Source organism: Bombina bombina, chromosome 2 (genome assembly GCF_027579735.1).
Source record: "Bombina bombina isolate aBomBom1 chromosome 2, aBomBom1.pri, whole genome shotgun sequence".
NCBI lineage: Eukaryota > Metazoa > Chordata > Amphibia > Anura > Bombinatoridae > Bombina > Bombina bombina.
This window is the reverse complement of record NC_069500.1, coordinates 903,413,005-903,434,541: the sequence shown is the minus strand read 5'-3', so window position 1 is coordinate 903,434,541 and position 21,537 is coordinate 903,413,005. Positions and strand designations below refer to the sequence as shown.

At 37.9% G+C, this 21,537-nt stretch overlaps 1 protein-coding gene across 1 annotated transcript in view; it reads left to right on the top strand.

The window, feature by feature from the left end:
- Positions 1-1,077: 1,077 nt before the first annotated feature.
- Positions 1,078-21,537, top strand: part of GTF2E2 (general transcription factor IIE subunit 2) — a 232,584-nt gene continuing 212,124 nt past the window's right edge. The window contains exons 1-2 of the mRNA XM_053703281.1: positions 1,078-1,205; positions 4,987-5,144. Of these exons, the coding sequence (XP_053559256.1) occupies positions 4,991-5,144 (154 nt within the window). The 5' untranslated portion in view covers positions 1,078-1,205; positions 4,987-4,990. The remainder of the gene's footprint in view (positions 1,206-4,986; positions 5,145-21,537) is intronic.

The window sequence follows — 21,537 nt, the reverse complement described above, 5'->3', positions numbered from 1 at the left end:
TTTTTTTTCAGAATTTAAAATTAAAAGTAGGAGTTAAATCATTGTCTTTTTATTGTGCACTTGCGAATTATGCAATTCTACTGCACTGAGTGGTCATTTCAAAAAGTATCTGATACAACGCTGCAAGTTTTCCTCCTTCACTCTCTCTAGTCTCTATATTTATACAGTAATCCAAGTATGAGCTGGTCACTAAAATGAAAACAGCAGCTATTTAATTTTAGCAGAATGTATGTGACCTAGGCCTTAGAAAGGACATCATCTGTTTCTATTCCCATCTCTGTTCTCTCTCATTCATAATAGTACCACTTAAATGGATACTAAACCCAATTTTTTTATTTCATGATTCAGATAGAGCATGAGATTTTAAGCACCTTTCTAATTTACTCCTATTATCAATTTTTCTTAATTCTCTTGCTATCTTGATTTGAAAAAGCAATACTGTAAGCTTTAGAGCCAGCCAATTTTTTGTTCAGCACATGGTTAGCACTTGCTGATTTGTGGCTAAATGTAGCAAACCAATCAGCAGCTCTACCAAGGTGCTGAACTAAAAAATGGGCTGGCTCTTAACCTTTTATTACTGCTTTTTCAAATCAAGATAACATGAGAACAAAGAAAAATTGATAATAGGAGTAAATTAGAAAGTTGCTTAATATTTGCATGCTCTATCTGAATCATGAAAGAAAAAATGAGGGGTTAGTATCCCTTTAAAAGTGTTTTTTTTCTTTGCCACTTTTCCTAATATTTGAAGTTTAAAAATATAAAGAAAAAAACAAAGACATAAATTCTCAAGGTTCCATACCTATTAAATTAAAAAGGTGACATAAGTTATTCTAATATATGTAGTACTTTCCGTAACCTAAAGCTAACAGATAAGGCTGCAAAACATTGCACAGTACTGTACGTGTTTCTGCCAAGAACGCGGATAATACCAGGCAGACAGTCACACTTTCTTTGTACTGTATGTGTAGGGCGAATCATGAACGCAACGCGATAGTGATGCGAATACGCATGCGTGCGCGTCCAGGACTCGGTTCTTGGAGACAAACTTTTCGTCATGATACAATTCGCATGCGCACTCGCTAATATTTAGCATAAGGAAGACTCATTGGTCAAACACGGAGAAGTCGTATCGGGGGAAATAAAATACTCTGTGTACGGAGGAGCACTCGGGAACTCACGAGGGGGAGAGCGAAATAGGGGGGAAGGTATTGTTATTGTTTTGTGCAACATATTTCAGTCTTTTACGTGTTTATGCCCTTTTGTTAATAGACATCCCCCCAGCTTTCATTTTTATTGGCAGCAAGTAATAGAAGTGTGACATCCTAAAAAATAAGCATGCTGCTACGACATAAATGCAAACTTTACCCTTTAACATTTATATCCTATCCAGGTAATTATTAACCCCCCCATTACATACTTCTTTAGGTCGCCTTATTGAGGGTCAAAAAAGGCTTAAATTAATGAATATCTCCTTTGAATTGATCAAAAGAATCAGGCGACCCACATTACCTTTAAAGGTTCTAAAACTCAAACATTATGAACAGATCATGTTGAAGTGATATGCTTGTTAAAACTTTTTGTTACATTTTCAGTAATTATGAAGACAGTAATGGTAAGAAGGAATAAAATAACTATGCATTAAAGCATTACATTATTAACACATTTGGTTTTGTCTAGTACTGCACAATTTCAGTCAGTACCAAAATTATTTCAAGCTTTAGGTTCCCCCTAAATAGTACTAGAAGGCTGCATGAATTACAAATAGTTTCCTACATATTAGTTGTAGTCCCTGCCATGCCAATTGAATTTGTAATACAGTTATATTAAAGGTATATCACATTAAAAGAAGAGTAAATAAAGTAGAATTGCATAATCAGTATAATATAAAGGCAATGAAATAGCACTTAGTCTGAATTTCTAATTCACCTGTGGGTAAAGCCAATGTATTGTAATTCTCCCCCATCTACACTATTTTTTTTTGTCTCTGCCTATGGGGTTCAGGGAAGTCTCTCCACCGATTCACTGGCATGCACCCCAAGTGAACCTTGGGGAATAAGGTTTATAAGGGGGGCTTTTCCCACCTTGAACCCCCCAGACAGAGGCAAAAAAGATAGTGAAGATGTGTGAATCGTATATATATTTGATGCAGTGAATCGATGCACTCTGAGAAAATGTACACCCCTTACATTTTTGTAAATATTTTATTATATCTTTTCATGTGACAACACTGAAGAAATGACACTTTGCTACAATGTAAAGTAGTGAGTGTACAGCCCGTATAACAGTGTATATTTGCTGCTCCCTCAAAATAACTCAACACACAGCCATTAATGTCTAAACCGTTGGCAACAAAAGTGAGTACACCCCTAAGTGGAATGGTCTAAATTGGGCCCAGTAAGCCATTTTCCCTCCCCGGTGACATGTGACTCGTTAGTGTTACAAGGTCTCAGGTGTGAATGGAGAGCAGGTGTGTTAAATTTGGTGTTATCGCTCTCACCCTCGCTCATGCTGTTCACTGGAAATTCAACATGGCACCTCATGGCAAAGAACTCTCTGAGGATCTGAAAAAAAGAATTGTTGCTCTACATAAAGATGACCTAGGCTGTAAGAAGATTGCCAAGAACTGAGCTGCAGCACGGTGGGCAAAGCCATACAGCGGTTTCACAGGACAGGTTCCACTCAGAACAGGCCTCGCCATGGTCGACCAAAGAAATTAAGTGCACATGCTCAGCGTCATATCCAGAGGTTGTCTTTGGGAAATAGACGTATGAGTGCTGCCAGCATTGCTGCAGAGGTTGAAGGGGTGGGGGGTCAGCCTGTCAGTGCTCAGACCATACGCCGCACACTGCATCAAATTGCTCTGCATGGCTGTCGTCCCAGAAGGAAGCCTCTTCTAAAGATGATGCACAAGAAAGCCTGCAAACAGTTTGCTGAAGACAAGCAGACTAAGGGCATGGATTACTGGAACCATGTCCTGTGGTCTGATGAGACCAAGATAAACTTATTTGGTTCAGATGGTGTCAAGCATGTGTGGTGGCAACTAGGTGAGGAGTACAAAGACAAGTGTGTCTTGCTTACAGTCAAGCATGGTGGTGGGAGTGTCATGGTCTGGGCCTGCATGAATTCTGTATGCACTGGGGAGCTACAGTTCATTAAGGGAACCATGAATGCCAACATGTACTGTGCCATACTGAAGCAGAGCATGATCCCCCTCCCTTTGGAGACTGGGCTGCAGGGCAATAATCCAACATAACGACCCAAAAACACACCTCCAAGATGACCACTGCCTTGCTAAAGAAGCTGAGGGTAAAGGGATTTGGACTGGCCAAGCATGTCTCCAGACCTAAACCCTATTGAGCATCTGTGGGGCATCCTTCAACAAAAGGTGGGTGAGCGCAAGGTCTCTAACATCCACCAGCTCCGTGATGTCGTCATGGAGGAGTTTAAGAGGACTCCGGCGGTAACCTGTGAAGCTCTGGTGAACTCCATGCCCAAGAGGGTTAAGGCAGTTCTGGAAAATAATGGTGGCCACACAAAATATTGACACTTTGGACATTTCCAGTTATTGGTGTACTCACTTTTGTTGCCAATGGTTTAGACATTAATGGCTGTGTGTTGCGTTATTTTGAGGGGACAGGCTGTACACTCACTACTTTACATTGTAGCAAAGTGTCATTTCTTCAGTGTTGTCACATGAAAATATATAATAAAATATTTACATAAATGTGAGGGGTGTACTCACTTTTGTGAGATACTGTATGTATGTATGTATGTATGTGTATGTATATGTGTGTGTGTGTATGTATGTATGTATGTATGTGTATATATATATATATATATATATATATATATATATATATATATATATAAATAAAATTTCTTTTTCTGAAATTTTACATTTTCCTTTAATTTCTAAGCCCCTTGTATCATGTGACTGTGATCAGCAAATTACTAAGACATTGTACACTAAATTTTTCTTTGCATAAATGTTTTGTAGATAATCCATTTATACTCCCTTTCTGGGAGTGTTTTTGTTCCAATGTATAGTTTTTGCTTATTTTTTTTTAATAACATTGTGATCATTTTTAGACTCCTAACCAAGCCCCACAGTGTCCGATGTATACATGTGTTTACAGACTCCTGCTAGCTCTTGTTTGTTATCTGCCTTTTCATATCAGGGAAGGGGAGAGTGTCTGTTCTTTTTTGTTTTCCCAGCCCCTTTCAGTCTGTGTCCCATCCTAACCTAATCAACAGTGCTAAACTGGGAGCTTAACATGTTTAAAAGGTTTTATACTGGATTTTTAGATCATTATTTGTGCACATTCTTTTTTTATAGTAGTGTGTCTTACATGCAGTTATATGTAAATTGGTGTACACTGTCCATTTAAGTATATACTGTAAACTCTTGCTCATTAGAAGATGGTGCCTTGGAAATGATGGAATTAAATTGGAATGGTGTGGTTTGTTTTAAATTTTTTTTTTAATTACAAGCTACAGAGTCTATCTGAATCAAAGTTTAAATTCCACTTTAAATTATAATTATCTACAGGCTTGTCAAACCCAGGAGCCAGGGAGCCACTGACTTTTGGGTTATTCTCCATATATCTATATACAAATGCTATACTCTACAACTTATTCCTTTTTTCACACTTAGAGGTTCAGCACACAGCTCTATACAAGCAATAGTCCAATTATAAAATGCTGTAACACAATTGTTTTCTTTTTGCACTTTTATATCGCTCATCCTAATTTTTCAAGATAACAGAATCCAAGATGATAGATAGGATCATACTAATTGTAAATTGGTAGAGAATATCCCCACTCATTATAATTAATATATTTCTTTGCTTAAAATCTAGTGGGTGCAGATATTCTCCTTCGAAACAAACACACACACGTACACGTATATGGGTCCTCAGTTGCGTATGTGTTCTGTCTCTTCTGAGTTGCTTACTTAGTTATATTCATTTTTTTTCCCATCAATAGCACCATGGACGCAGCTCTTTTGAGAGACCGTGAGCTCTTTAAGAAGAGGGCTTTGGCAACGCCTGCTGTGGAAAAACGCTCTTCTGCTTCCTCTGAGTCTAAGAAAAAGAAAGCCAAGCTTGATCCTGGTGGGACATCTGGATCCAAACAAAGTTCAGGTTAGGTTTTCTTGCCAATAATTTTATAACCACACATAGCACTTGATGGTCAGCTGTATAGCCTTTTTTTTTTTTTTTTTTTTTTTTTAAATCGAGCTTTATTGTTGTCTAAGCATATTTCAGATCAAACATATATTTTGCATTTTCAGTTCAAAAATGAAACTGTTTTTACAGTGTTTAGGTGTTACAAAAAGTAAATTACTTACAAAAAGTCGTATAGTTGAGTAGTCCATCTCTCTTGAACAGCAAAATAAGTTGTTGGATCTGTTAAGTCCAGTTGTTTATTTTAACATGTCAATACTAATAAAACTCAAAAACATATCATATTTGCTTGCGTATTATTATTATTATTATTATTATTATTATTATTATTATTTTTCTGTATAACTTTTTAAGGTTTACAAACATTAGAAATATGAGTGTATTCAAAGTCATAGAGATATGTGAGCTTGAAGCAGTCAGTTGATCCCATTCACAAAATAATTAGTCTGTCAGTGGGTATTGATAGATTAGCTGTGGTCTCAATGGTGTAGCCAATCCGTGGTCCCCATATTGTGCTTATGAAAAATATAGTTATCCAAGTAGACCCAGACTTTGTTTTCAGAATTATGGCTCCACTCCACTAGTCTTTGCAGGAGAACTGCTCTCCTATATAAGGTCAGGTTAGGTACTCCCAAACCACCCCATCTCTTGGTAGGTACATAGTTTGTTTTCTTACTCTAGGTTTTTTCTGTGCCAAATAAACCCTTTGATCTAATGGCAGGGTCTAATAGAGTAGTCGGAGAAGATCATTCATTTTTATTATACCCACCCTCCCCAACCAGGAGACTGGTTTGTTCTGCCATGAGGCAAGGTCCCTGGATATCTCGTCTTTCTGGCATTGGTAGTTTTAGTTTAAAAAGATCACTAGTTTTGGGGGTCAAGAAAATTCCTAAATATTTAAGTTTGTGTCTTATCGGTATGCAATAGGTGGACTCAATAAAGTCTATGCTAGATTGAGGGATGAGATATTTAGTAGCTCAGATTTTGTTAAAGTGAAGGTCCATTTTGATGAATTAGTGCCCGGTTTTTAATAAACCTATTAAAAACAAGGGCACTTTAATTAATCAAAATTAACATATCACTGTTCTCTTCAAAAACTTACCTTTTAATCCTGAATGCCGCTCCAGCGATTTCCCCCGGCCGTCGGAAGCCTCTGCAGATGTCAGAAATGACGAATCGGGCTTCCTCCAATCACAGCTTCCCCCCCGGGGGAATCTTGGCCTGTTGCAACGCTGTGATTGGAGGACACCGGATTCGTCATTTTGGACTTGCGAAGACGGCTTGCGATAGGCGGAGGAAGTGCTGGAGCGGCTGCCAGGATTAAAAGGTAAGTTTTTGAAGAAAACCGTGAAATGTCAATTTTGATGAATTAAAGTGCCCTTGTTTTTAATAGGTTTATTAAAAACCGGGCACTAATTCATCAAAATGGACCTTCGCTTTAAGTTTAAATGGAAGTTGGAGACTCTTCAATAAAGTTCTAGTTCGGCTACTAATTCCGGTAAGGTTTGTTCATCGTTTGTGATGGTAAGCAGGATATTGTCTATGAACATGGCAAGCTTGTTTTCTAGTTTACCTACTCTAATGCCTGTGATTCTTAAAGGGACACTGAACCCACATTTTTTCTTTTGTTATTCAGATAGAGCATACAATTTTAAGCAACTTTCTAATTTACTCCTATTATCATTTTTTCTTCATTCTCTTGCTATCTTTATTTGAAAAAGAAGGAATCTAAGCTTTTTTTCTTGGTTCAGAACTCTGGACAGCAGTTTTTTATTGGTGGATTAATTTATCCACCAATCAGAAAGGACAACCCAGGTTATTCACCAAAAATGGGCCAGCATCTAAACTTACATTCTTGCATTTCAAATAAAGATACCAAGAGAATAAAGAAATATTGACAATAGGAGTAAATGAGAAAGTTGCTTAAAATGTCATGCTCTTTCTGAATCACAAAAGAAAAAAATTGGGTTCAGTGTTCCTTTAATGTTAGAACGTATTTTGTGAGTTAGTACTTCAATGGACAGAATGAATAGCAGTGGTGACAGCAGGCAACCTTGACGGGTGCCATTGTTTTATATAAAAAGAGTCTTAGAGGATACCATTCACTTAGACCTTGGGTCATAAATATAGTGAAAAATAATAATATTCAAGAAGGGGGTGCCAAAATTCATTACTCTCATGGTTTCATATAGAAAAGACAAGTCTACCCGATCAAAGGCCTTCTCTGCATCCAGTAAGGCTAGTGATGCAGCATTAAGCTTAGAAAATTAATTGCAATATTTTCAAGGTATTGTCCTTTTGCTTCTCTGCCAGGTACAAAACTGACCTGGTCTGTAGAGAAAAGTTGTGTGCGGAATTTATTTAGCTTATTAGCTAGTGCCTTTGGCAAGATCTTTACATCAGCATTCAAAAGCAAAATTAGCCTAAAATTAGCAGGTCTATCTATGGGTTTTACCCAGTTTGGGCAGAACTGTTATATGGGCCTCTAACATATGCTCAGGAAGGGCTTTCAAATCTATTAGCTTATTAACCAAAGAGATATGAGATAAAATTAGTGATTTGTATATTTTTTTTATAATATTTTGATGGGAACCTATCTGGGCCTGGTCTTTTCCCTAAAAATAGGTCTTTGATTGCCTGTTCTAACTCTTCAGCAGTTAGGGAGGAGTCTAGATATTCTGATTCTTCATTATTAGTGAGTTTGGGTAATTGGATGTCTTTGAGGTAATTATGGATTAGGGCCTGTTTTGTGTGGTGTTTATCAGGGTCTAGGGACCCTCTCTTATATAGGGAATTGTAGTAATTCTGAAAAGTGTTAGCTATTGTTTTGCTATCCTTGGTTGTGTTTCCGTCTGGGGCTTTCATTGAATAAATGAAACTTGTATGTTATTTGTGTCGTAATTTGCCAGGTTTGTTACCTTGGTCAAAAAATTGTTGTTTTAGAAACAGGTTGATCTTCTTGTAAATTATGTTTCAAGTCAGTCCGTGCTGGCAATAATAAATTTAGAGTATCTAAATTAGAAGTATTGTTTTTATGTTTTTGCTCTAACTTATAAATTAAATTTTATATAAGCATTCATATTGCTCCCTGCATGTTTTTAATTCTTTTTCTTTGTGCTTGATAAGTTCGCCCCGGAGGACGAATTTATGAGCCTCCCAGTTGGTGGATGTTGAGGTGTTTTCAGATTTATTTATATCTAAGTATTCCTGAATAGTTTTACATATCTCTTTCATCGTCAGTGGATTGTCAAGTAAGAGTTTGTCAAGTCTCCAAACATAGTCTAGGGGCATCTGTGCAGAGAATAGTGCATGTCGTTGGGGTATGGTATGTCCATGAGAGAGATCCAATATTGCAATATGGGACAATGGTCGAGCCAGAAGAGTCTGTAAATAGGTAATTGATGCTTGAATATTTTTTTGTGCACGCTTGAGTAGTAGGTATATTCTTTATTAGATGGATTAAGCATGCGCCAGATGTTGTGCAATCTGAGAGTGGTTAGGTTGGCCCTGATTGCATTCAATGTGTTTTTAGGCACACTATAAGTGCTGTTTGTTGTATCCATTATAGGGTCTTGTGGGCAGTTAAAATCAACCCCCCCTCAAGGAACACCGTACCCTATGTGTTCCATTAACAGATGTTAGATTTTTTTTTTGAAAAATTTGATTTGTTCTTGGTTGGGGCATAAACATTCAATAAAGTATTTGGTCGCCTAAACAGGCCTACCAGTAATTAGAAATCAAAACAACCAAAAGATACGAACTGCAGCCCACGATATCAGTGCTGTAAATCAGGTAATGGTTTATTTGTCCACAATCAAAGGGACATTGCAGACATGAAAACACCTGATATGTTTCGCACAGGCGTACCTGCGCTTCATCAGAGGATTTACCAGTAATTTAGTATCTGCCTTCCACATCTTTTTCTATGTTTATGACCTGAAGGGGAGTAGTGCTCTGGAGAAGAAGGCCCCCCCTGTTCTTTTTATGCGGACCTGATAAGAAAAAAAATAAAGCAGTAGGGAATCGCACATTGTTCTATTTTATTTCTTTTTCCCTTCTGAAAATGTGTTTCTTGAATGAAAATGATTTAACTATTTAATTTAGTTATTTTGCGCATTGCAATAGACCTTTTGCCTGGGCTATTCAGACCCTTGGCGTTGATGGTGGTTAGGGATAATAAGTGATTTTGTAATTTTGAGTCTGATAGGCATCATAGTGATCTTTTGATGAAGGGAAGAAAGAAGAAGAAAAAAAAGATGAGTGGAAATTACAAGAATTAGAGGGGTGAAGAGTGATAAGAAGAGTTAAAACAGTGGAAAGAAGAAGTTCAGGGGAGTATATTGAAAAAAGGGGAAAACATGTGTAAAAAGGGCCAAGTTTAACCCTTGCTTCCCGAAATATCACTTTTTAGAAATAGATATAGGTAGAAGAAAAAGGATAGAGTTACTATTTAATTCTGTGTGGAAAGTTGTTGCCTGTGGAAGTCGAGGGGGAAGTATCCCTGCAGACAATCATTAAAGGACCACTCAATGCAGTAGAATTGCATAATTAAAGAGATAGTCTAGTCAAAATTAAACTTTCATGATTCAGATAGAGCACTGGTTTTCAAACTTGTCCTTAGGCCTCCAACAGGCCAGGTTTTCAGGATTACCTTGGATGAGAGCAGGTAAAATAACCATGTTTACTAATCAGCTGATTGTTTCACCTGTGCTCCAGTTCAGATTTCCTCAAAATGGGGCCTGTAAGGGAGGCCTGTGGACAGGTTTGAAAACCAGTGTGATAAGAGCATGGAATTTTAAGCAGCTTTCTCATTTACTCCTATTATAAATTTCTCTTGGTATCTTTATTTGAAAAGACTAGAAAGTGTAACATTTAGACACCAATCAGCAAGCGCAACCCAGGTGCTGAACCAAAAATGGGCCATCGCCTAAGCTTACCTTTTAGCTTTTTCAAATAAAGATACCAAGAGACCTAAGACAAATTGATTATAGGAGTAAATTAGAAAGTTGCTTAAAATTGCATGCTCTATCTGAATCATCATGAAAGAAAATATTATTATTATTATTATTATACATTTTATTTATGAAGCGCCAACATATTCCGCAGCGCTGTCCATTGGTACAATTCATTTAAATAAAACCATGATATAAAACTTGTAAAAAACAGGACAACATTTTACAAACACAGGAGGAATTGAGGCCCCATGGGAACTTACAATCTAGAAACATTTGCGTTTAGTATCCTTTTAACAAATGCATACTATAAAGACAATGCTTTAACACCTACTCTGAATTTCAAATACATGGTAGATTATTTTTCTGACAAATTTTATTTTTTCTCTCATTTTCTAGCCCCTTGTATCATGTGACAGACATCAGCCAATCACAGACTAGTATACGTATACCCTGTGAGCTTGTGCACATGCCTAGTAGGATCTTGTTCCCCAGAAAGTGAGCATATAAAAACTTTTTTTTTTTATTGAGGGTTACTGCACAATACAAATCATACAAGGTACAATGTGATACAAAGATATATAATCAATAAGGTACATACAATAGGACATTCTATCAACCTATGAGCATATTCAGAAAATTGAAAGATGTACATTACATTGACAAAAAATACCCAGCTTTATATATGCCTTTTCACTGATAGAAGGGGCCACTCTTGGACCCTACCATACCTCAAGAAACTCAACCTCTGAAGAAGGCAGATAAGTAAGGGACCACTTTTGGATCCTGCCATGTGTATATCTACTAATATACATATAACATAACTATTATTGCCCAAAACATAAAACTAAAGTCTATGGTCTTCAGCTCGAATGTCTGTGTAGAAAAGAGTGGAACGCTATAAAGAAGTTACATACAGCATTAATCCAAATTACCACACTCCAGTTCTCAGAGGAGAGCGACAGCTCCAAGTGGTCTCAGTAGGGGCCAATGTCATCAACAGACACAGACCTCCAGGACTCCAATAAGGTAGTAACAGAGTAAGCAGCAGTCTAAAAACAAGATGGCACCTAACCTGATAACCTAAAACCTCAGTGTGGGTAAGGCAGCATTTCTATATCTCCAATGTTCTGGACAAGGACTCCATTCAAAATCTCCTTGGACATAGATTGTACCGTCTCCTGACTTGGCCAGCTCATATTGATGAAACCGGCACAAACCTTCGCCAGTGCTGTAAAGCTCTTCGTGTCAGGTTAGTAGACTCCCGATCTCCTTGAGAAGTGCCAGAGGTAAGTTGAATATGCCGGGGTCCCAGAGCATTGTAACCTCCTTGCTCTTCCAAAGTAGCGTTAAGGTGAGTTGGTTGCTCAGAGATGCAGCCCTCCTCATATGTGCATACCTTCTGCAATTTCTCCTCAAAGGCAGCTTGATAGGTACCAAGCAGACATTGCAGCTCTTTTAGGATGTAGCGACCTCCATCATAAGTATTAGGCAGCTTATAGAGTTAAATGTATGGAACCAAGCATATAAAAACTTAAAACTCACTAAAACCTACACATAATCTGTTGAAACATCTTAAATGGCACTTTCACCCATTGGCTAAAATACTCAGTTACAACACCTCCTGACCTCATCTCCACAATCCTCCGTCCACTCACTCGTTTTGAAGAACTATGCAGACAAAACACGGCCCTGAAGGGCTCCCTAGCTGTGTCCAGAAGGATACTAGATGGTTGTAGTTATAAAAACCTTCCTAACTTTACTCGCAGCTGGCTAGAAGAACTAGTACTGGAAATTTCCCTGAAAAAATGGGCCAAGATGTTTCACAAATCCTCCATGTCCAGTCAAATATTTAGAAATAAACTATAAAATTGTTTCGAGGGGGTGTTTTACACCTTCTAGATTACAATTAATATATTGTGGTTTATCCTCTCTGTGTTGGAGGGGCTGTAGAGAGACTAGCACTATGTCTCATATTTGGTGGTCATGCCCCCATCTGAATGTCTTCTGGGCTTCTGTAGAGAAAATCCTTACTACCTTATTTGATTCCACGTTTAAGCCCACACCCCTAATGGTCCTATTTTAATGACAAATCTAAACGTACATGTAAAATAAGATTACACCTTCAAATTTGCCTAAATGGAGCGAAATCCCTAATTGCAGAAAGTGGAAATCCGTGATAATACCCACTATCGAGGAATGGAAAAAACGAACACAAGAGTTATCATTAGAGGAATATTTTTATTTGAAAACAAATACATTTAGATATGCTTTTTTACATCAAATTTTATTGGGACAAAATAAACTCACAATGCTTGTAGTTCTTCCTCTCACCAGATCAACAGCACATGCAGAAATCTTCTCTTCCTTTGTTCCTATCCTTCTCATCTTCTATTTCAACCATCTTCCTCTCTCTTTCTTATTCTCCACTTATTCATATCTAATTGAACTTCTCGGTACAGGAACTTTTTTCTTCTCTCTTCTTAATGGCAGTGATTGTAATATGGTAAGAACCTTCCACAATGCACCTTTTTGTTTACAGGTTGCAAAAACAATAGAGATTATACCAACATCTATTTCAGGATACTCTAGAAATGTATGCTTTACCTGTGATGTATTCATCGCCTCTTATATTGTGAAACTGTAAACACCTTTACCTGTAATGGTCTCATGCTCTTAACACCCAACAAGCTGTGGAACCATATTATAATGACTGTTATATTGATTGTTGTACATGTATATAAACTCCTTTAATAAATAATATAAATTAAAAAACCTTAAAACTGCATTATCTTTCTGAATCATAAAACTTAATTTTGACTTGTGTCCCTTTAAGTATATATTCAATATGGATTAGTGGCTTGGTGTACACCAATAATCCACCTATATACTGGCATGTCGAAGTGCTTAGGGGTAGTGTTGGGAGGAGAAGCTTAGGTATGCTAAGGTGTCATATATGTAGGAGTACTACGCAGTCAATTCGTTTACAAAATCTCTATTAGTAATATGGGTAATTTAGTCAGCCAACAAACTCAATAGTAAATACAATAAAAATTTGTAATGAGCATACCAAAAAAAAAATAATAAAAAAAAATATATATATATATATATATATATAAAAAATTAAAATGGTAACATATAAGCAACAAGTGTGGAGTATTAATCAAGTAGCAGGTTTTGCGACCAGGAAGACTGTTATTATTTTTTTAACAGATTATACATCAGAGGTCTACTAACTGCAGTTAGTCTTCTTGTTCGGAGACGAAGAGGGAGGGGAAGCCTTATATTGATATACACCCTTTATCTTTAAGAGCGGTAGAGAACATTTGAAAATGGAGACGAAAAAGTTATATATAGTGGTATGTCAAATCAGCTGAGGCCCGTTGGGGCGTTTGTGAACTGTCCATCTTGCCTAGGAAAGAGGGCTCTTGTGTCTTTCTGAGCTGGAGGTTGAATGTAGATTGAAAGTTGGGAGCAGAAGTCCTCTTAATCGGCGCCTGTTCGCAAGTTGCTGCTTTGCTGTCTTTGGTAACAATGATGGTTACTGGGAAACCCTATCTATATGGTATTTGTTGAGCGTGGAGAACTGTTTATGTATGATAGGTTCCTTCGTTTTAGTAGCATTCCTGAAGTTTAGTAGTTTGTCAGTACATCTCTTGGGGGCTTAGGCTTTAATTCCCTTTGTGCTGCTCAATCTGTATTTCTGGAGAAATTGGAGTGCCCTTGATTGTTTTAAATAAGTCCTGTAGTTAGCCATCCAGTGCAGTTGGGTTGATTGACTAAGGGATTCCTCGTATGCGCAAGTTATTGTCTGCTACGATTATCAAGGTCTTCAAGTCTTTCTGTTAGTTTTTGAATAATTTCTGCTTGTGATTTCAGCTCGGCAGCCGTTTGTGTTATACTTGTCTTAACATCTCCCTGTTCTTTTTCAATATGAGATACTCTCTCATCCAATGCTAATATATCTTTGAGGAGCTCATCAAATAGTGCAAATCGTGATCTTACTTCTTGCAACACATCTCTGATATCCTCTATAGAAGATAGATGTTGCAGATTGTCTCTTGTGACTTAGTTTGCTGGTGTATGTTCCGTGCTGGGTACCTGGGCTCGATTTATCAGAGCCCCAATGGTTGCAAGTTCTCACAAGAACCTGCTCGCCGTATTTAATAAGCAGCAGTCATTAGACCGCTGCTTTTCTTACCACTTCGCCACCTCTAAGATGGCGAAATTCAATCTCTGCGGTCTAGTCCAACCGAGGAGATTGACAGATCCTGCCCGCGCGTGATTGGCTGTGCGCAGGCAGGGGGCTGGGATTGCACACAAGCGCAAAATAGCGCTTGTGTGGGGGGCGGAGCTGGCCCAGAAGCTGAGCGGTCGCATACTCATGCAGCTCTAGCACTTCATATGCTTTAAATATACTTCTCGACCACTCTGTATATCAAACTTTCAACAAAAAGATATCCCTGGGTGATTGGGGAACTCTACCGAGTCAAACGAACCTTATGAGACCCCAGGAGAGACCATTAGACCTGATATCTTTGAGAGACATCAGCTAAGAGGAATCCCGTAGCGGCCATCTTGAGGTGGATATACTACATAAGCGTAGTGAAGATGGCAGCGATGACAAGAGCTTTGGAAGCCTTATCAATGCACATGGACAGGCACTTTTGGGATCTCAAACGAGATTTTATAGACTTACGTTGTCAAACCCCAGTAGCACTCCGATAACCCATAGAGGAAAATCCCCACCTAAAGTGTCAGATCAGCACGCAGGAGACATCGTTGGAGGTACAGCATCCCCTGCCGATTACAATCTCTGCAGAATCTCACAGGGCACCTGTAGCGATTTTGGAAGAGGGCCTTTCAAGCCTGGTTGTACCCAGGCAACAATCTAGTAATGGACTGACACTAGCGGAGCTAAGGAGAAACCTGACAGGTTCAGGTTCACAAAACAACATCAGCAGCGACGCTGGAAAACCCCAGCCTACAATCAAATTTTCCCCCGCTACATCCATGGAGCCACATTCAGCGCCCCAAGCAAAGAACCCCAGAATGGAGAATTCCTCTTACCTCATAGTCTATGCGGCTGGAGACCGCAGCAGAGAACTGGAGACGGCGCAGATGGGGGGACTTGTCCAGCAGAGAGTGCACTACAACGACACGGGATGGCTCTGGACTTGCACAGATTCATCCTCCCTGCTCACACAGTTTATCCTTTTACCCTTCATTAGATCTGGAGTGGGGTAAGATGCTGCGCTGACTCGCACCTGACAGGTCACTCTGATACTCGCTCTTGAGGAGACCTTAGCAGAGTGACTATATTCTTTATTTACTCTTTACAGACCAAGCAACATGAACTGAACTGCCTGAACCTGTTATGACGATATTACAATCTGAAATATTAGACTCTGCTCTTCATGGCATTTGGGTCGTGATTTATCACGTTCTAAATGAAAGCTGGTGCTTTAGACACAAATTCCCCCAAAGGTGGTTAAAAGATATGCTAATAGATGTACTGGGGTCAATCTGTACGTTATCAGTCATTTAGGTATAGAGATCTGCAACATAGCAGGTTTACATTGTTTTCGGGGATTCGAGCTCCTTAGCTGTGAATGACTGTTCACCTCTCCTACTATATTTAGAAATGGCTGTATGGGCATGATTCACTCTTTATATCTATTGTAAAAGAATTTTGAATGATTAGGTTAAAGTTTTCCCTTTTACTAGTTTACCTTCATTGGCATTCTCTCCACCCCTCCTCTCTAGTTAAAAGATGGGTTCTGTTTTGTTATGATAGGTTCTCTACTGTTCAATGTTATATTTTTTTAAATATCACACGATTCCACGGGATTATCTCTCAATATCTCTAATGCCATATAGGTCCCTCAAACTAACTCTCCTGGTGTATGCTTATGAATGTGTAACTTACATGTTATATATTTACTATTTCCCTATAACATTTAGCTTTTCCTATAATGCTCTGAGGAATAGTCTCCTTAACTAGCATTCTGTCTAGGTGAATAATTCCTTGGGAGAATCTACTGCTATAAAGCTAAAATCTATAGAGGGACTTCTGTTATTAGTCTAATCTAATCACTCTCTGACTTTATTTTCTACTCTACGCCATTTGATTGGTTTTTAGCCTATAAATCAAATTTTATATGGGCGTTTAGTAATGTATTGTTTTACATACTCTCCACACACAGAGTCATGATCCCTTTGAGCATATTAAGCACTTTTTGACGCACCATAGTATACGATCCTACTATATAGCTATTGTAATATCTCCTTCCCATTTTACCCTTTCTCATTTTTGTATACTAGTTAGTCAAAAAAAAAAAACACACCGTAGCCTCACCAAAGTCTCCTCCCCCTTCCCTTCCCCCTCCCGCAACTTGAGTGGCTCTTGCCCACTGTAATCCCTTTTCCTTCTAGTGTTCTATGACCCACTTTTGGTCATTCTAAAAGCTAACTCCCCACATCATCCCAGAAATCCTCATTTTATTCATCCTAGAGATGTGGAGACTAGATTACGAGTATTAAAATATAAAATGAAGTTTCATTTTAGTTCGTCCAGTCATATACCTGACACCTACCTAGACACAACATAGGTCTCTACATGTTAAGGCTGCCCTTACTGTATCATTATGATTATGTTTATTTCTGTGAGTCCTAAAAATGTGTGGCTTAACTTGATATGTAGTTCAGATACTTCTATACTAGCCTAACAGATATGATAGGTGTCACAATTCTTGTGTTGTATTCTAATATTGACCTTATGATTGGGCAAATGTTTTTTACATTCACTGTATTTCTTTGAAACTTCAATAAAAAATCTTTAAAAAAAAAAAAAAAATAGCGCTTGTGTGCAATGGTAATTTCCTCCGGGGAAATTCGCCCTGTCAGAGGCGATCTGAGGCAGACGGGCGTGTATATGCGCCCCTGTCCGCCTCAGCTTTGATACATCGAGCCCATAGTATATTAACTATGGTCAAGACTTCAAACCATGTCTTCATGGACCTCACTTTGTGCAAAGTGGCATAGTCATCCTGAAACAGGAAGGGACCTTCCCCAAATTGATGCTACAAAGTTGGGAGCACCCAAATGTCTAAAATGTCTTTGTATCCTGTAGCATTAAGATGACCCTTTACTGAAACTAAGGGTCTAGCCCTAACGCTGAGAAACAGACCCAGACCATTATCCCTCCTCCACCAAACTTTACAGTAAGCACTATGCATTCCGGTAGGTAGTGTTCTGGCATTCTCCACACCAAGATTCTTCAATCAGAACACCAAATAGAAAAGTTTGATTCAACACTCATGAAAATGTTTCCACTTCTCCAGAGTCCAGTGGTGTTGAGCTTTATACCACTCCAGCCAACGTTTGGCATTGCGCATATTGATGTGAGGCTTGTGTGCAGCTACTCGGCTATGGAAATGCACTGCACGAAGGTCCAATCACACTATTTTTGTGCTGATGTTGCTTCCAGAGTCAGTTTGTCAGAGTCACTCTTTAGTGATTGATGCAACAATAGAGAGGCAATTTTTACATACTACGCACTTCAGTTTGGAGAGTGGATGGAACCAAGTGTAAACAACAATAACTTATGTAATTTAGGCGATATTTACATGTCGTAATACAGCTTATACATATAACCTAAAGGTAGTTTTATATCATTTTCAATACCTTTGTATACATAGTACCCTCAGAAATATAGTACAGTACTATATTTAGAAAGGTAATAGTTGTTGTTTTAAACATGGACTATTATTTGCATTTTAGAACACAAACTAACAAACCAAAAACACAGGCAGAGAAAGATTGTGACTTACAGATGGGGAAAATAGTAATTTTATAATTTTATTTTTTTTAAATATTAATGAATAAGTTTGAATTTTGGAATTCCAGATTTGGGGATTTGTACCTGTGTATAGCTATACCTTTTTAAGCCCATCCCAGACAAACGCCTTGTCATATACCATATCCTTTGTAAACATAATTAGATAATAAACTTATATTTTATATTTAATTTGCGTGGGTGATAGTACTGAACAAATAGGGCACTATAAAAGGATGTTGGCTATGCTAAACATTCCTATGGACTTGTAATATCAATTTGCATGCTAATCCTAGAGCAGTCCAGCAATATTGATAGTGCACCCTGCATTATCAGTAGTGCTCCACTTGTAATCTGAGCCATGGATGATACATGAATTTCAATTTTAAATATTAGTCCTACAACTCAAATTCCATTAAAGCAGCTATTTGCCAGTGTGATGTTTGAGCTTTTGCCTATTGAGTATTGAATCAGAGAAAATCTTTACTGGGATCAAAATTGCTAAAGACCCACCTATTAAAAGGAGAAAAAAAAAAAAGCTGAGAATTTTTTTATTATTTCTGAGCCTTGTCAAGCTACAGGCTAGGTCCATGCTTCTTTCACCCCTGTATACGCACAACTGTAACAGGGAACAAAGGAGTGCATTTGTCCTAGCTTGCTGGGTATAATGAGATGTCCGTAGATAAACCTTTAAATAGAGCAGACAGATTTGTGTTTTGTGATACACAACTTGTTTAGTGCGAAGAAGAGGCGGGAGGAAGTGACAACCATAGAGAAATATGGAGATGGTAGAGCCAGTCCTGCTATATTCTGTATGCTGAGACTCCTTGTGTACGGCAGTGACCTTGTGAGGAAGGAGGATTATTCTGGTACTGGGTAGTGGATAAGCAAGTTTATCTATGCTTGGTGCATAGTATGGGGATCTGGAAAGAGGCAATAACACTTAAAGGGACACTGAACTCAAATTTTTTTCTTTCGGGATTCAGATAGAGCATGCAATTTTAAGCAACTTTCTAATTTACTCCTATTATCAATTTTACTTTGTTCTCTTGCTATCTTTATTTGAAAAAGAATGCATCTAAGCTTCTTTTTTTTTTGGTTCAGAACTATGGACTGCACTTTTTTATTGGTAAATGAACTTATCCACCAGTCAGCAAGAACAACCCAGGTTCACCAAAAATGGGCCGGCATCTAAATTTACATTCTCGCATTTCAAATAAAGATAGTAAGAGAATAAAGAAAATTTGATAAAAGGAGTAAATTAGAAAGTTGCTTAAAATTGCATGCTCTATCTGAATCACGAAAGAAAAAAATTTGGGTTCAGTGTCCCTTTAAATGGCTGGGATACCCACTGACCTAGAAAGATAGTCCATTTGGGTCCCTGTTGGCAGGTAGGGGAACTAGCAGTGCTGGGTTATGTGCCTTTTCTCAATTCACAATTTTTAGCCATCATGGCAAGAAATTCTCTTTAAAGGGATATGAAACCCAATTTACCCCCATCCACCCATAATTTAGATAGAGCATGCCGTTTTAAACAACTTTATAATTGACTTCAATTATTATTTTTCTTCTTCATTCTCAGTATCTTTTGTTGAAAAGCAGGGACGGAAGCTTAGGTGCCAGCCCATTTCTGGAGCACTATATGGCAGCAGTTTTGCAAGAATGTTATGCTTTTGCAAGAGCACTAGAATGCAACACTAATTCTTTAACTTTCCTTTCTAAAATGTTGTTTTTAATATAGGAATGCAGAGCTCCTGCTTATTACAGGATTGCCACACTTTTGGGAGCTCTGCCCCCCTTTCCCTACCGCAGCTATTCCTTCAGTGCAAATGTCCCAGTTTTTTAAAATGAAACAAAGGACTGCAAGACTTTGCCCATGGCACAGAACCAAAGCTGTCTGCCCAACAACTATAAACCCCTGAACCCGCCTACTGAACACCTGTATTTCTGCTCACTGCTCTCCTTCACACAGCCTAGAACTTTCAGTCCCAGAAGCGTCTGGGAAATATTGTGAGGTACAGGACTGATGATTGTATCGGCTGAGTTTATGTATTTATATTGCTGCTTTATACCCACATTAAAGGGACATTAAACACTAAATATATGCTAGATAGAATGATGCATTCAAAGAAAAGATTAGTCCATGACTAACATGTAGATGTATTTTTTAAAGTTTCATTAGTTGTTTAAAAAGTGACAAAATAAGTGTAAAGTTTTAGTTTCTATAAAACACTGGGAGCTGCCATGTTGTAACTTGTGTTACCTTCTCTGCTGTGGCCAATTAGGGACAGTTATAAATAGGTCACTAGAGTGTGCAGCCAATGGTTGTGCTGGATTTAACAGTGTTCTGCACTTCCATTTCTAACAGGAACTTAAAAGCTCACAATTTCAGAATGGAATTACAGGCAAAGAGGACAAAATAAATAATGAAAGTATATTGCAGAGTTGTTTTATATAAACAATTTATCATTTTATATTACCATCTCAAAGTGTTTAATGTCCCTTTTTAATGCTTTTCAATTCTAAAAGCAGAATCTTAGCAACATGTCTACAACCAAATGTAAATATATAGAATGGTTGGTTATATGGCAGCAGTTTTGCAACAGTGTTATATATTAGCCAGAGCACTAAATGGCAGCACTATTTCCTCTTATGTAGTGCCCCAGGCATCTGCATGCTGCCTATCTAGATATCTCTTCGACAAATAATACCATGAGAACAAAGCAAATTTGATAATAGAAGTAGATTGGAAACCTTTTTTAAAAATTGTATTCTTTAAGGACAGTGGGACATGATACCTAAATGCGGAATCACTGTAAATATCTCTATGTAAAAAAAAAAGGAAGATATTTACCTAAAAATGTCCTCTTCTAGAGTGACAGACACTTTACTTGGCAAATTACTTCTATTGTCAAAATTACCTCTTTTCTTGAAACTAACCTCCTTTCTATTAGAGCATATTAATGTAGACCAAGGAGCGTACACGTGGGCCAGATTACAAGTGCAGCAGTATTTAACACTTCCGCTCAAGCGCTTACTCCACTAGAAGATTTTTGTTTTTTTTGTGCGCATCAGGTAGTTCTCGTATTACAATTTGAAAGTAAAAAGTTTTTGCTCACACTTTCATCTTGTAATACCTTGACGCTCGCTAACAGCCGCGATAAACCCCTTTTCACTTGCGTGTAACTGTTAACGCGCCACTTGTAATCTGGCCCTATATATAATATTATTACAAACATTGCTGCAAACATTATATAGCCATATAGTGCAAACCTCACAATATTTTCATTGAAAACTCTGAATCATAAAAATTTAATTTTGACTTTCTTGACCTTTTTTTAATGGTTTCCAAAAATAACCAGTTATGAAGTGCAGTTATTTTAAATATTCCTCGTTATTTAAAGGGACAGTCTACACCAGAATTTTTATTGTTTTAAAAAATAGATAATCCCTTTATTGCCCTTTCCCCAATTTTGCATAACCAACACAGTTATATTAATATACTTTTAACCTCTGTGATTATCTTGTATCTGAGCCTCTGCAAACTGCCTCTTTATTTCAG